The 16,642-nt window shown below is 35.1% G+C and overlaps 1 protein-coding gene across 7 annotated transcripts in view; it reads right to left on the bottom strand.

Annotated features, from left to right (window-relative positions):
* Positions 1–16,642, bottom strand: part of AP3B1 (adaptor related protein complex 3 subunit beta 1) — a 161,685-nt gene that overhangs the window by 112,395 nt on the left and 32,648 nt on the right. For all 7 annotated transcript variants that reach the window (XM_055698838.1, XM_055698836.1, XM_055698839.1 and 4 more), the window contains exons 6-7: positions 15,163–15,229; positions 5,896–6,075 (exon numbers count right to left, since the gene is read on the bottom strand). In XM_055698838.1, the coding sequence (XP_055554813.1) occupies positions 5,896–6,075; positions 15,163–15,229 (247 nt within the window). The remainder of the gene's footprint in view (positions 1–5,895; positions 6,076–15,162; positions 15,230–16,642) is intronic.

Here is a 16,642-nt window from a genome sequence, read left to right as displayed (position 1 = left end):
CCTCTTATCCTATGTATAAATAATAATAAATTCCTCATCCCGAGTCAAAAAGGCAAGACTACAGCATTACATGGCATATACAGAAACAGTCAAATTTATGGGAAAATCAGGGGTTGTTTTCATAATTTGAGTGGATATAGATGTCCTAGAGAACTTGCCTACACAGATTCTACACAGTGCTGCTATTCCACTGCAGGTCTGTCATGGGACAAACTGAAACCACAGCAATATACTTCGCTGCAAAGATAAATGGGATTTTTATCTGCAGACTGTACTTCTTTTTTTCCAGCAGTAAGTGCTTGGCAGCCACAAAGCAAGCCAAATCAGTAAATTCATGTGGCTCAAATTTAATTCTCCCTGTCCTTTCAGTTATTCTTCTGCTAGATCAATTCCTTTACCCCGTTTGCCCTAGAAGCACTACCCCTAACACAAAGGAAGAGAGGGAGAAGATGGAGGGAATGTAAAAAGACAGTAATGCTCCCTTTCTGTGACAGAAGAGACTATTATACAGTGGTCATTAAAATAATCTCAATTATATTCATAGTGACCAGAAATTTTTATTCAGAATTTCGAGTAATCGACTTTCCACAATCAACTTGAAGCCATTTTTTGTCTGAATCTATGCTCTAAGTTATTCTCACCTTATTAAGTAGTAACAGTAAGGAAAAATAAAAATGGTATTACAGTAAAATAGCTGTCCAGTCCATTTCAGGCCCCAGATGCTTTACCAAATATCTTCAAGTAACTGAATTTATATTAAACATGAACACCTCCTTATGCCTATCTAAAAGAACACAGCCAGATACTATTGTACTCTGACAAAAAGGGAAACAGTAACTAAATCCAAAATCCTCCAATTCAGATGAAGGATTCTGAAGGGTACACTAAGAATGGAAGTAGTAAATAGTTTAACACATAACTTCACTGTACACTGTTTTCCACTGTTTTCTTTAAATTTATTTTTGCTTTATCAGCCAAATTGGGCTCAAATAAATCTACCCATCTATGTAGTTTCACACTTGCATCTGGAGAGGACAGCTGAATGGAAGTTGAAAATAAGATGACTGCTTTTGATCTCTGGGGAAGAAAGTTTTCTGGCCTCATAAATCTTTTGGGAAGGGGGGGGGGGGGGGGGGGGCGGGGGGGAGGGAAAGGAAATCAGCAATCAGCAAAACTGTTACCTGGTAGAACCACACAGCACAAATACTTATAATGAAACTACAGTAAGGTCTACAATGTACTAACACATAACATATATTGATTTATTATATCCTAAAAAAACTGAATGCAATTCACAGTATTTTTAAATGTGTTCAACTGTCTATGTCTCCTTACTGATCATATTGCAGGAGAGCATGATAAAACTTCTAAATCCTCTATCAAAAGGCTGAGAACAGAAGAGAAATGTGTATTCAGGCTGATAGCTTCCTGTTAAATAGGTAAATTACTTAAAGTGATAAAAATGAAACAAGCTAAAGTACTTTAAAAAGATTCTGTACGTAAATCATTCATTTAATAATGAATCAACCTGAATACACCTTTCCCTTCTTCTGTTCGCCTTCTCAGTATAGGCTTCACAAGTTTTATTATACTCTCCTGCAATAAACCAGCAGAACTGATTCAGAGTACTCGTCACTGAGTTAACAGCTCTACAAAAGTTAAGGGTCTACAGTATTCCCTGTATGCTGTGCTTGAAGCTTTACCATTCACAATTACAGTTCACTCAATGCTCACTCCAACATGGGGAATGAAAAAATAAGTATTTAGAGCACTATCAGACACTGCTTAGACATCTTAAAGTAGCCATTAGGCACCAGATTCTATCACATATAACCATGACCTTCATGGAATACAGTAAGAATTTGGAACTGTAAGATGCGAAGAAAACACTACAAGCACAGGAAACATTTTAAAGGATTTAACAAAATATTAGAGATCACAGGACGGCTGAGGTCAGAAGGAACTTCAGTATTTTGTCAGAGCTAGCTAGCACAAAAATAAATATTTTCAATGTGTTTCTTCTCATAATTCCTTGAGAGCCAGGCTACTTCCCATGAGTCATGGTTTTCGGTATACACATACAAAGACTTGCTATTTTTCTTGTAAAAGTCCTTAATTTAGATTATTCGTTTCAGTCTTAATTTCTGCACCACCTGCCAGTCCCCCACTGCCCTCCCTCCATCAGTTATGTCGAATTCTGAGCACTTTAAATTGAGCAATACTTCAATAATTAATCCTAAAAGTGTAAGCTTGAGACAGGCTTCTCATAAATACTTGTTTATAAATAACTTTTTTCACGACTGAAGCCCTTGACCAGAGTTTACCAGTTTTTTCCAATCTTAACTGAACACCAAGAAAGTTTATTTCTGTAATGTAATTGTCTGAAACAAAGCTGAGCAGACCTGAGAATCACTGTTATTTTGCAAAACTACAGCTCTTAGATCCATTTTGCTCTCTACAATAACCATAAAAACTTCTGACCAAGCCAGCTGTTTTTAGAAGACATCCTCCGAGACAGCACATGCATTTGTTGATGGATCTATATACCAGGACAGCTGAAGCAGTCGCTACCTCCTGTGATCCTCATCTCCTTGCAGAAACAGGGATGGCTGAACATCTTGAAAATCAGCTCCTGAACAGCTAGATTGCAACTCAATGCATTCATAGAAACCAATGGTAACTGTGTTTTAAACAACTTTATAAATTAGGCTGCAAGCTGTAATGGTTCAGCTGTTTGCAAACAACTTGGCAGTCCTGACAACTCCTGCAATAAGAGCAGGGCAAAACATTTAAGCCAGGATGCATTACAGTGTTAACTGCCATCAGATATGTTGCTTCCCAGAAAACTTGAAATTGTTCTTCCCTATTAGTCTTGAGCATGCATTTTCACTCCAGAATATGAGTGTATTAACAGGAACGAGACATGTTCAAGCTGAATACAGTTCATACGGAAAAAAGGTTATTCCAAAACTGCTACTTCAGAAACACCCTCTAAGTATTACAAGACAAGTAAGATAAACACAAGAACATTTTCTCACAGCATTCATGATGACAAAAACTATTCTTCAGAGAAGGTAGAGAAGGTAAAAATAGGAATATAAAACCACATATGCTTGGTTAATGGGTAATTTGATTAAAGGTCTGCAATAATTTTGAGCATATTGCTCAAAAAAGGATTTTTCTCCTTAACTGCCAAGTATTCCAAATTTTTCTTTGTGTTTCTAAATGCACAAAAAATCAGTTCAAAACATTACACTATTCCCTGTTGGGAATTAACTCAACTTGAACAAAAGCAGCATGTGCTTCTCAAAAAGGTAAATTTTAGTGAATAAAAATGCAAATATGCATTTTAGCAGCCTTGAATTTATTAATCTGATAGGTTTAATTTCCATTTTCCTGCATCAGCTTTATTTATAAAGTGTCGTGCCCTATAAATATGCTGTTATTTTCTATAGTCAAGCACCCTCTTAACAAATCTTCTCATTAATATGTAAATTTAAAGTCAATCGGTCTTCTCCCTGACAGCACCATGAATTCCTAGTGCACTGTATAATCGGCTTTGACTTGGCATCCACTATTTATCATCAAAGATGTCAGTTAGAAAAATTATGGAAAATGCATTGCAATTGATATGACTGCAATCTACTTTGTCAACACTTAATTGTTCCTCAAATCATACATTTACATATAAACAGCCTAAATACTGATCCATAATGATGCAAATAAACTAAATTAAAAATCTCTTCTAGTACACAAGATGCCCTGTTGTATGATGAGTTCATTTAAGAACCTATTGACAAAGGCATGCATTTCAACTAGCCCCAGAAAAAAAATCTGCTAATTTAATTGCTGAGTAGGTAGACAAACTAAATTTTGCACTGAAACTCATGAAAATGGAAACAAAGTGTTACTAATAGTACACCACTGATGATCAATTTCAGGCTGACACAGGCAGTATCATTACACAAACCTTTTATACTCCTAGAGCAGAAGTCACAGCAACAACTGTCATTCATCTAGCTTCACTGAAAAAATGTACATTAAAGTCTTACAGAAACCGAATTCCATCAAGACCTCCAAACTCTCAGTCCAAGACAGGAGGTCATCCTCTTCTACTCTTCCTTTGTCCAAATACAGACTAAAACTGGCTTAAACCGATTGTGAAACTGTAGCTTTAGGAAAAGCAAATTATCAGTTTTGATACTTGCTAAAGGTCAGTGAGAAAAATGCAAGTTACTTCATTTCAATAAGCAACATGTAATAAACACTCTGCCTCAAGAACGTTAGGAAAACATATTAAGTGTCCCATTGTCTAAAAATACTTCCCTTATTTTAAGTAGTTTTCTCGAAAGATGTGTTCATACTTTCCTAACTTTCATCTGAAACGAAAAAGGGTGTTCCAGAACTCAACTGGTAGTGCGAAAATATGATTCTATTTCAGACATTTTTGCGATGTCTCTAGTTTTCTGATCATTATAACCCCTGCTTATTTAAGAAATGAACGTAATTGTAAACTAAATCAGGCTGAAATCAGCCATTTGTCCAAATACATCTCCTAATGATTATTTTCATGTAATAAATTATGGAGATATTAATACTCAACACCACTGTATTTCAGTCTGATTCCTAGGCAAAGGGAATTAAAAAACAGTGTTTGAAAGAATTCAGCGATTGCTGGTGTAATTCTGTATTCCAATGCTGAAAAACAGTAACCTTTAAAAAACTGTTATTTTAAAATAACAATTTTATTTTAAAATAACAATTTTTATTTTAAAATTAAAAAAATGCTTATTACAGACCACAATAATCTGCACTGAAATAACGGTGTCTGAACAGATGTGTTAAGACACATTAGCTGAGCTATACCAAAACTACTTCAAGCTAAATAAATACAGATAAGTAAAATTAAAAAAAAAATAAAAATCAAAAGATGAAACTTTCTCTAAGGTTTTATATTAATTACAAGTAGGTACCCCAAACATCCTTTTATGGAATTGTAAAGTCCATCTCCAACTACTGCTGTAAAACACTATATATATGTGTGTGTGTATGTATATGTATACACACGTATATAAATGAATACGTACATCTTTAAATATTAATTACAGTTTTACCATTATTTGAAACTAAGGGCAGTAACACCCCCAAACCTGTAAACAGCACAACCAACCAGAGCTGTGGAGCAATTTTATGCATTCCTTTCCAGAAATATTCTGTATTTTAATTAAAATTGTCATTCAGAGTTAAATACCTATTGAAACCTATGTTGATAGCATCAATTTCTTAAGCTGTCTTCTTTTTCGTTGTTATAAGTGATAGGATTTGTATTTTGAATATCCTTTTTTATAAATTTTAAGGGTATACTCATATTTATCCAGTATAAATGAAAATACCAGAACAATTTTTTATATCGCACATTTCAGAAACTTGTATTTGATTCTCCACACAGTCCCTCAGCAGATTAACCAAGCCTGAACAAGTAATACTATATTCACCATGCTGTGATACTGGGTATTCATATCTACAAAGAAAGTAGATTCTACTCAGTTTCAGGACAGAATGGCAAACCTTCCTATCTCTGACTCGCATAAAATCTCCTTGTGCAAAGAACCATGTTGCTCAAAGACCCACAAAAACAGGACTCTCTCTCCTGCCCACAGAATGTGCCCATGGTAAATCTGAACAGGTTATAGCCTGGAAGGAGAATTCTCATGCTCTGAAGAAAGGTGGTTGACTTCTCTTAGTGAAGCCTTAGAGAGCTAAGAGTTAGGCATTTGATTTCTATTTTCATTAAAGTCTGCATAAAAATGCATCTTAAAAGACTATATATACCCAACATTAAAAATAAATCAAAATGCAAGCACACAATAGTGATTTTAAAAGTTACAAACTTACCTTCCATGGGCTAACAAACTGTGTACGTGCATATCGAGTTAACATGTGGATAATAACAACTTGACCCCACTCTTCCACATCAACCAGTAAGTTACACAGCTTTCGGTAGTTCTTGTGAATCAGATCTATTCTATCTGGACATACTTCTTCGAATGCCATCACAACGCTCCCAGCTACCAGCTAGAGAATAAAACATATACCAAAAGGTCAGTGTTCCTTCTATGGTTTGTCCACAAGTGAAAATCAGAATTAATACTAGCAATTCTCAGCAATTTCAAGTTGTTTCTATTCAGTGAAAACAACCAACAACAACAAATAACCTAAGTCCACAGAAATGGTACCTTGTATAAAATAGAATTGGGGTAAGTTTATTAGAATGGAGAAAACATTTGCTGTTTCTATTACACACATAAATCTTAGCTTCCAGCCTTGAAGACACAGTGCAATGTAAGCATAATTTTTTTTTCTTACAGTTATAGTTTCCAAATAAATTATCAGAGAACTTGCAATTAACTCAGAAACAACAGGAAACAACAAAAAGTATAATACAGCGATATGCTTGTCAAGGTCTATTGGGACTCTCCTGCCAACACTGGTGTGATCAAACTAAAGGGGAGCTGGGATAAGTTTCCCATCACTATTGGGATCCACACTTCTCTCTTGATATGGCCAAATTAACTGCCATATGAAATTTTGTATTTAGAGTTTCATGAATAGACTTTGCAAAAAAAAAGGATAAAAATCAGCAATGTAATATGTATATATACATCAGTATTTTTCCTCAAAGAACACTAGCAGAACCTATGCATGCTGTTCAGCACTTCCCTACCAGTTCCAAAATTACAGGAACAGATCACTTATACCTTATGTCCTCACAAAATTTTTTGCCTCCGTAAGTAGTAAATCTTCATATACACACAAAGGTCCTCATACTGATTATAAAACTAGCTTCCCCCTCCCCCCCCCGAGAAACCTAAACAGATTCTGAACATTCTAACACCTAAAGACTTATTAAAACCTTCTGATAAGGTATTTTCTTTTAAATAGAAAGGAAATATATATTGTGGTTCCTGTTAAAATTCTGGCAGCAGTCTACTGTAACTGTGGGAAAGCCTGAAACACTGATCATGCCTTATAAGGACACGCATTGTGTGCCTGGAATTACTGTTCTTTCTCTCCTAATTGCGTTAATTAAGATTTGTTTTGTGTCAGAGTACATGTTAAGTCAAATAACGAAAGTGATGAGACTTTATATGAAACAGCTGATATGTATGCAGTTAGCATGCATGCAGTATAGCCTTCTGGCAGCAAATTAATGTCATATTCTATCTGAGCACTGGGGATCTGCATTTCAACCTCTAAAATTTCCCCAATGACTTAAAGTAAGCAATTAAATAGAACTGCAGTTTATTGAAATGGTACTTTTTGAGAAATATTAAATACAATGATATTCATATGTTACATTTTTCTTCCTGTATTTGGCTGACATTTGGTTTATTAGTATGCGTCCAACATTACAATTGGGCTCAGAATATAGTCTTGCTATTATGCTAAACAAGTTTCAGGCTCTGTGGGGATTTTATGAATTACCAATAAGAATAAACGTGAAGTTGCATTTATTGTCTCCAGGCCTGTCCACATACTGGTACCTGCTGGTCCCAGCAAGTATACAACTCATTCCAGGGAGCAAAATTTGATTATTTGATAGAGCTAAATAAAACACACTTTATATCTAAAATAATTTGCTGGGGTTTACCGTATCACAATAACAATACCTTTTTTTTTTTTTGTTGTACTAAACTTCCTTCTAAATAACGTGCTGCAGCAAGCTATTCTGTAATTAAAAACTGCTGCAAGTTAATGCTTAGGTGTGGGTTCAAAGCTCAGCAGAAGACAGTGGTTAACACCAGGCAAATAAACTACCAGTCCTGAGCAGGTATTCAATTAGGCCAGATAAACTGTGGATGGAAGAGAGGAAGGGTGGGAAGAGTTAAAATTGCTTTGCTGTGATCAAGTTCTATCAGGACACAAATCTCTGAAATACAGTTAAGGTCAGCTTGTAGAGGACAGTGTGACAGACCTGAAGTTTTTAGAAGAAAGGAATGACACTTTCAGACCACAGTGACTTTTTTTTTTGTCACCATCCCATAGACTTTATTACAGATATTCTACTCCTCCACACTACAAGACAGTACACAGTCTCTTGACAGGTTTGACATACAAGGGGAGGAAAGGAGGGGGACAGAGAGACTGACACACAGATCAATTTATGAGTATAAGCACAGTCACAGCCTAGTATTTAAAAATACCAGTTTAGGTTCACAGGTGAAGGACAACACAGATCTTGGTTTCCAACTGTATTTATGGAGTGGATACCCTTGCCTTTTACTGCCACTAATACTGCACACACATTTTGCTGTCTCTGTCTTTTACTTGGATATGATACAGTTTGAAAGCTGACAAAATAATACATATAGCACTAGTTTAGGTCTTTAAAAACTGAGCACATATCTTATGAACAGTGCTGGCTTTTTAAAAGTTCAGTTACTGTGAGGAAAACACAACAATTTGATACAAAGAAATAGTCATACTGAAATACAAGAATTCTAAATAATTACTTATTTCAATTCACATCAGTGACCTACTCAAGTTTACAATAAGAATACTGTCACTTGTGAATGCTTAAAAGATATTTCTAAAAATTTGAACATACACTATGAAATGCAAGCTGGATGACTGTGGATGACAAGTGGAAACACTGGATGAACAAGCATTTTATTCCTGTAGTGAGTCCCTAGATTTACAAGTTGATATAGGAATTGCCATACATCATGACACTAAAGACCATGCCCCATTATTGCATTTTCCCAAATTAGGCTTTTCATTTGAAAGGCAGAAGGGGGCAGGGTGAGAATGTAAGACTGTTTGAAAATGCACGGGTAACAAGAGAATTTATCTGAGGAAGTTTCCTAATGCTTTCTTAATAAGGTATTATTTCCTAGTTGACACTGTTTCCCCTATAGTAGATCCTATAATACATCTAAACATCAAAGGAACAGCTAATAATATTTGTTTATTAAATGCTCAACATTCCATAAAAATATTTAGAATTAAACAAAATGATCCAATCAGAATATAAAACAAAAAAATATCGGTTTCCAAAAAACAGTCAGTTAATTTCCATCTCACTGTGTCAATAGTAGCTTTTTGTATAAGGAGAAAATATAAATCACTCCAACAAAACTAGCAATGAGCTCATCAAATTCAAATGCCGCTTTCCATTTATGTATTTTTTATATTAAAGCAATAAACATGGTTCATTTGTCTCCCACTGGCTGCCACGTTTTTCTCTGCTGTTGCTATGAACTTCAGCCATTAGCTGTGCTCCAAGGTAAACTATATGAACCATCAACAAAAGTGACACCCAATCTATGGAGTTCATATTTTCTCCAGATTATCTATGCTAGTTGACAAGCTGGTAATGAAAAAAATCACACTAAGCAAATGGTTCCTCTAATAACAATAAATTTTCTATAAAATTATGAAGGGTACAAAATGTTTCCTTGCATCTATTTTGTCATGAATTCTAATTAACGCTGCAAAAACCTGAGAGTGCTGGGTCATCACAAGAAGTGTATCAAGGTTTGATTGATAATACAGTGCAAGTTGGCCTATGCTGCCAAGATTCCTCTCCTTTAAATTAATGGCCACCCCACCTGCCCTAATCATACAGCCCAAATGATATTCCTGTTCTTATTTCAATTTTCTGGAGGCAAGGAAACTGGAAAAGATCAGTCATTTATCTTCTAATAGCTGGATAATAGATCTATCACAATAAAACATCTGCACAAACTCAGTAATTTTTTTCCACAAAAGTGAAGCTTTTTACCAACATTAAATCAATAAGTTAAGAAAACATTGTCTTATTCACACATTTGGGTTCTAAACTAAAATATTAACAGAAGCCTATTGTTGAAAAGTAGCAAGCCCAGCTTTCTTTCCCCATCGTACCCAATTACACTTAGATTAAAAGATCATGATCCTCATTGCAAAGCCATCACCAAATTCTTAAGATCATTTTTTAATCAAAGAGGTCTCACTTTACAAGAATCTGTACTTCATCTAATAACCATGCAGTCAGCAAAAGAAATCTCAGTACTCACGCATTTGTATAAAGTCTTTTTATCCTCAAAATAAAACAGATATGAAGTTGCATCTGTTATACTTCAGAGTAAATAATTGCACCAGAACAGAATAACGAGTTATTAAAATATCAGAAGCAGTTTAATGTGATTAAAATAAATAATATTTTTTCCTTTAATGAGAATAATCAAAGGCTAAAGAAAAAATTAGCCTTTAGCAAAGAGTTTAAGTCTTAACTAGTAATAAATAGATTCCATGCAATAAGCTAATTTATTGTCACTCTTCACCCAAAACTTGTATCTACCCCTTCCTATATGACTTCACAACAGAGGTTTCTGGGAACACAACAGCAGGAGTACATACGGGGGCATCAACGAGCATCTGCAAGTCTGGCCAACATGTTTTGAAATTTCCCTCTAACGTTCTTCTGTCTTAGATTCTGAGTTCAATAGCAGTGCTGCACCCTGTATACTACCTGGTCCCAGAAAGGGAACTGTAATAGCAACTGCTATATAGCACAAAATATATGTGGCCACTTACTAACACAGTTCTCTGGATGGGGCTGAATAAAACTCATTTTATCATGCATCACATGCATTTATTTCCACACAAACATCATAAACCTTCCTTATGACAGAGGTATCTGGCCAAACAAAATAAAACCAGATGAACGTTAAAGACTGAAACCTGCAATAAATTTGGACATTTTTAGTATGTCCAGCACCCATAAAACTCCATCCCAGCTAGAAGTCAACAATCTGCCTTCTCTTTTTAGATGCAATTTTAGATACACTTTGTGATACTTTAGTGTAGACTGAAGAATGCAAGTCCCAAGTTCTTTTCACTCCACAGGTTTGGACACTGGACATTATTCCTTTTCAATATCAACATGGATTTTGTTTCTTTTTAACCATTGTAACTCAGGTATCATTAATGAACTTTATTTTTATTGTTTACACCGAGAATTGTAAAATACACAGGGCACACAATGCAGTTCTAGAGTCCTTCACAGTATGCCAAAAGCAACACAAGCAACAAATCCTGCCTCGAACTCTATGCCCCAAAGCTAGATCATCAAGCTCATTAAGTGAATGGAAAAAATAGAATTAAGAGTGAAGTGATAGAGAATCAACCAAAAAAGAAAAAGGAAACTAGTTTCCTCTAAAACACCCAATTATACCTTCACACATGACTACATGACTAGCTGTATTACTTTCTGAGAAAATCATTTTAGCATAAAATACACACATGCTCTAATCTTCATTTCTACATAAAATCATGTCAGCTGCTTAATTATCTAGAATTACTAGCAAAATAGAATGAGCAGGCATTCATGTTCTTGTATCTGCTTTTCAAAGTCTGAGGTACTTTCTTCTGTAAAGCAAGGGTAAAAACATAACCAGAAGTTTCTTAAGTCTCTATAATAAAAATACTTGTAAACATCTTACCTGTTTAAGCATTGAATACACTGGCACAAAATCAGAGCTTTGTTGATACATTCTAATTCCCAGTTAGCTACCCTTGAGGGTACGTTAATGATGGTTTGCACCTGATAATTTTGCATCTTAGATTAACTGAGGGCTTGGCTTTTAATTGAATCTTCATGTTAAGTCACTTAAGGACTACAGCGATCTTTCATTTATCTCACCAGAAATTTTAATGAAGTGCTGGGTTAAGGTTAGATCTCATCTTATTTTAAGTTTTGCTTACCACAGCTTATATTAAAATTTACTACTGATTGAGACCTAAAAAATGAACACATTTTATACAGTCTGATAAAATGGCTTAATTTTACTGCAGCAAAAATCCCATCCAGTTTTTTGCTATTTCAAATATAAAATGACTTGGAGTAACTTAAATACATTGAGCCTTTTCTGTGCAATACAAACTGCATTAATAATCCACAATAGCATGTTCTCTCTGAAAAAAAAAATCTGGTTTATGTAAATTTAGAGGCATCTGCACTTAGTAGCTATTCTGTCTCACTTTAATGAAGAGATTATGTCAGTAAATTTAAAAAACCCCGCATGGTATAAATGGTTATAGAAGATAATTATGAGTACAAGTTTAGATTTTATTAAAGCAAAGTCTCAAACATCACTTGAACAACATTCAACTGTTATATACATCATTAATGTTAATAATTATACTCTACTTTCAAACACGTCTAAAACAAATGGAATAAGAACAAAAAACCAAAAAAAAAAATCACAAGGTGGATTTTCCCACATCCAGTTATTACCTACAATGCATTATGGCTTGTCTGAGGATTATCAGGCATTAGGTACACAGAATTGCCAGAAGTAACTTGAAAATTCCATCAAAAGAAAAAAAGGAGAACCACTGATGTTCAACAATTCCCAAAGTCACCAAGATGCTCCCACTCTGGTAAAGATCTTATTTAATGAAGACACCATCACTTTCCCAACAAATTGATGTGCTGATGTTAGCTTAAAACTATCAGGAGATGACAACCAGTATTGATACAAGGGAACAGCTTCTGTGCATTTAAATCGGAGGAATCTAAAGGTTAGTGTCAAATAAACACTTGAGGTCTGAGTTCCACATTATCACCCTAGAAATTTCAGGTTATCTGACTGTCAAACAAGCAATGGGAGCTGCAAAAAACTGAGAAATACCATTAATCAAACACACGCACTTCATAAAGTTATGACAGAACGCTGCTATGTCCAAGTTTTAGAACATTTCTAGAATTCCTGTGGCAACAAACCCGACTTCACTTTCTTCACAAAGACTGCAAAATACTTCCTAAAAACTTCTGTCTTTATGCATGTAGGAACTTTTTCTTTTATGCTAAGTGTATTAAATTAAGCTTCCCTTACAGAACACAAAAAGGTGTTTCAAATTAATAAAAGTTTCCCAAGAGGAGTTTAAATAAGACTTAAAAAGTAGTCAACCTAATGCTTTATAGGCTACATATGTACACACCTGTACCTAAGGGCCACCACTCACAAGCCTGCATCTCCTCCCATTTTAAAAGCTAAAAGTAGCTATACACAGCAGTCTATTTCTCCCACTGCGAGAAAATTGCTGTGTTCTCCAATTAGAAGCAAAGAATAAATTTATTCAGATTGGAGTTACCTGCTAATAAAACACTTCTGTGCTACGTGCCGTCTGTCACTAAGTGTGGAGGCTTTCTGGAAACATTCAGTGGAACACAACAATAGGTAACTACTTAAGGTGAAGCTTTTCTGTGCTAGAAGCTTTTCTGTCCTCCCAAAGCTATTAAGGATTAAAGAGAGATCAATCCACTTTAGATCACAAACAGCTGTGGAGTCTGGGGTGAAAGAGCAGGTATCAATTCTCAGGTTTGATTTAGAGAGTCCTGAAGAGAGCTCTGTACGATTCCTTTTCAGAATAATAATTCTTCATGTTGCTTCCTGAAAAAAATAAAACTTCTCAAGCTGGGATGTCTCAACTCAGGCTGGAATCAGGTCTTGCTAGGGAACAGACCAAGAGGAATCAGAGGGAGGAAAAAGTTGCAGTTAACCATATTATGTCTCCAAAGAGGCCCAAGAAGACCCAGTTCTAGACCATCATTCTTAGCTTCTAATGTGCTAACAAAACAGCATAACTTTGACCATTGCTTCAGCTGATATCTTCATAAATACAATGTCCATTATTCAGAGTCACAGACGCACTGCAATTGCGGCACATACTAAGCAATGAGCATTAATCCTCCTATAAGTAACTCCAAATGCCAGGATCAGTGTGCTGGGGAAAAAGAAGGTCCAAACTTACTCTGTACTTTCTTCCTTTAACATTTTCTTAAAAGTAAGTTGTAAATGACTAGTTGTTGGATAACCTGCCATTTACCATAAGCAATAAGGACTCAGAAACAGAGTGAGAACTCCAGTATTTTATTTTCCTGACATGAGCAATAAAAAGAAACAGAGATGGCTTCTCATGCCTCTATGCCTCCACAGGTATAAAGAATCTAATCTCACATTCACAGACTACATGCACACCAAGAGCATGAACCACGAAAAGAAAATACACAAAAAAACAGTGGGGAGGGGCAACTCCACAGAAGCACAAAGGCCTCTGACAAATGAGTACAGGTTAAGCCTGGATGCAGTCAGGGAACTAACTGACTGATTTACTGTCTGCTGAGGTATTAAGCCCTGACTTCTCCTTCAGTAACCCTTCAGTGGAAGTTCCAAGATGTGTTTTAGAGAACAGTACCATTTATGTCCTGAACACCTGGGCTGTATTAGAACAACAGACAACACACTCCTGTGTGTTACAAAAACACTTGGCAAACAGGAGAGGAAGCAACACAGTATTTGGTACCTAGAAATACTTCCATTTACTCAAAAAGATTACATTCCCTAAAGTAGTAATCTGAAAAAGAATAATACAAGAGTGTTTTAAGTTACAAAACTCTGTTTTGTATTTTAATTCTGTCTTTCACTCTTTGCTTCATTACCCTTCTGGCTTAGACTTGGGAAACTTATTTGTAGGGTACAGGAATAAAAATAAGGTGCGTGACCATTGTGAGACACCCAGGAGTTCATACAGAAAATTCGTATCTATATAGGGGAGCCAAAATACAAGTGTTAAATTTACAGAAATTGTCCAAGGACATTGGTTTTATTTAACAGATTGCAAGTGAGGATATTTGCAAGAACAAACAAGTGCACAGCAATTACCATTGTTTAACACATGTACACACTACAGGGCAGGCTGACACCAACAGGCATACTGTGCATCATACAGAAGTAACTTACTCTTACAGTACCGCAAACGAATTGGTGTACCTAGCTGACTTCCCAATGTAAAAGTATTTATACATAGATAACTGTACAGCAATTCATGTATTTGTATAACTTTATCAAAATTAAGTTTAAAGAAGCATACATAAACCATGCTAACAAAACCAGATTAAGAATACCCATGATGCAAGTAAAAATAGAAGCCATTAAAGGAGATGGTCACTATTACAGTCATAGCATAAAGCACAAATACACAATGATAATTCCATCTAAAAACATAAAATCACATCAGAAATGGTCAGGAAAGTGTATGATGTACTGCTGAATGACAGCCTCAGGAGTAAACTCTAAAAATTATATACATATGTAATAGCATATTGTTTCTTACCGTACTTCTATCCTTCAACAGCTTTTCTATCACTTCAATTAACATGTCCTTTTGCTCTGGATCAAGACTAAAAGGAAAAATAAAAATTATTTTTACTCGTTTGGTCAGACATATCCAAAATCAAAAGAAGTTAGGTTTGTTGACCTTTAGACGCAAGCTGGGAACCAAGTACATTGACAAAACCACTTCTAGAAAAAATCAAGTATTCCAAAGAACTGCTTATAAAAGAACTTGACTGAAAGTAAAATTAATAATGGAACACAGAACTGAATTGAATGAGTATAAAATTAAATAATAAAGATTATCTTTATATTATACCACTTATGTGTGTTCCATAAGAATATTAATACCTAAACTCATAAAAATTTTACAATTTAAGAAACATTAAGACAGGCCAGCCCATTAGGGAGAATTTGACTGAGCTTCAGATGTTAAGTCACAAGGATCTCATGCTTTTGTAGAAAGGAATTTCAGCATGAATGAATTCAGCAGCGAATGAACATTAGGCCAAAGCAGAACTAATCATACCTTTATTATCTAATTATCAATATAATGCTTCAAGTAAAACACTTTGTTAACTTCACTAATTTTAGTCAGAAGTATGGGAACTCAAAAACTTGGACACTGTATTCAAGTGTACCTACACAAAGTTGGTGTGCAAGCTGATGAAAAAGACTACTTGAAGTCCTATATAAATAGGGAAAACAAAGGAAAAACAAATGGTTGCAAACAAAAATCTTTGTCTCGTAATTTTCACATTCAAAAAAGCAGAGAAAAAATTACCAGAAGGTACACATTATTGTAAAACTTGCTTCTTAGGTAAGTAAAGGACCAATTTTTCATTCCAGCTGCTTCTCCATCATGGATCTAAGAGGCATGGAATAATTCAGAGCCAAGGCAGAAGAAAATACAGAAGTGTAGTATAGTAGGTGCAAAGATCCATACAGATGTGTAGCCCTATGCATTTGAAAAGCCACTTCAGTGTGGATACAATTACAGGTAAGGAAGTATTTGGCCATTAATAAGTTTCAGTTTTAATGCTGAGTGATGAACTGCCCTAATGCACAGTGTATCCTTTCCAGCTATAGATTCACAAAGTGAGTATCTATCTGCACACCACGTCACTAAGGCTCTAATTCCTAGCAATACTAGAACATACTAAATGGATATCAAGACTTCATTAGAAGCCACCAGCAGCAGCAAAGCAACATCAGTGTTCCAAAAGTACTTCCACAATCACATTTTGTTTCAACTTCTATTTTTGTCAAAATAGATTTACTGGATCTTCTGCTAAGGACCAAAACCTTCACAGGAAAAGCAAAAAGTCTTTCTAATAGGACTTATTTCAAATTAAATTTTATACCAGTTTTGAAAAAGAGAGAAAGTAGTGAGTATTTATTACTCAGAAACTTTGAAAAATGCCAATTTTGTTATATGATCAAGAAAATCTTCAGTAAGGCTTTTGATTCCTCCCACTCCT

The sequence above is a fragment of the Falco cherrug genome, chromosome Z (assembly GCF_023634085.1).
Source record: "Falco cherrug isolate bFalChe1 chromosome Z, bFalChe1.pri, whole genome shotgun sequence".
Lineage (NCBI taxonomy): Eukaryota > Metazoa > Chordata > Aves > Falconiformes > Falconidae > Falco > Falco cherrug.
Note: the sequence above shows the minus strand (reverse complement) of the source record. Positions and strands in the feature narration are given on the sequence as shown.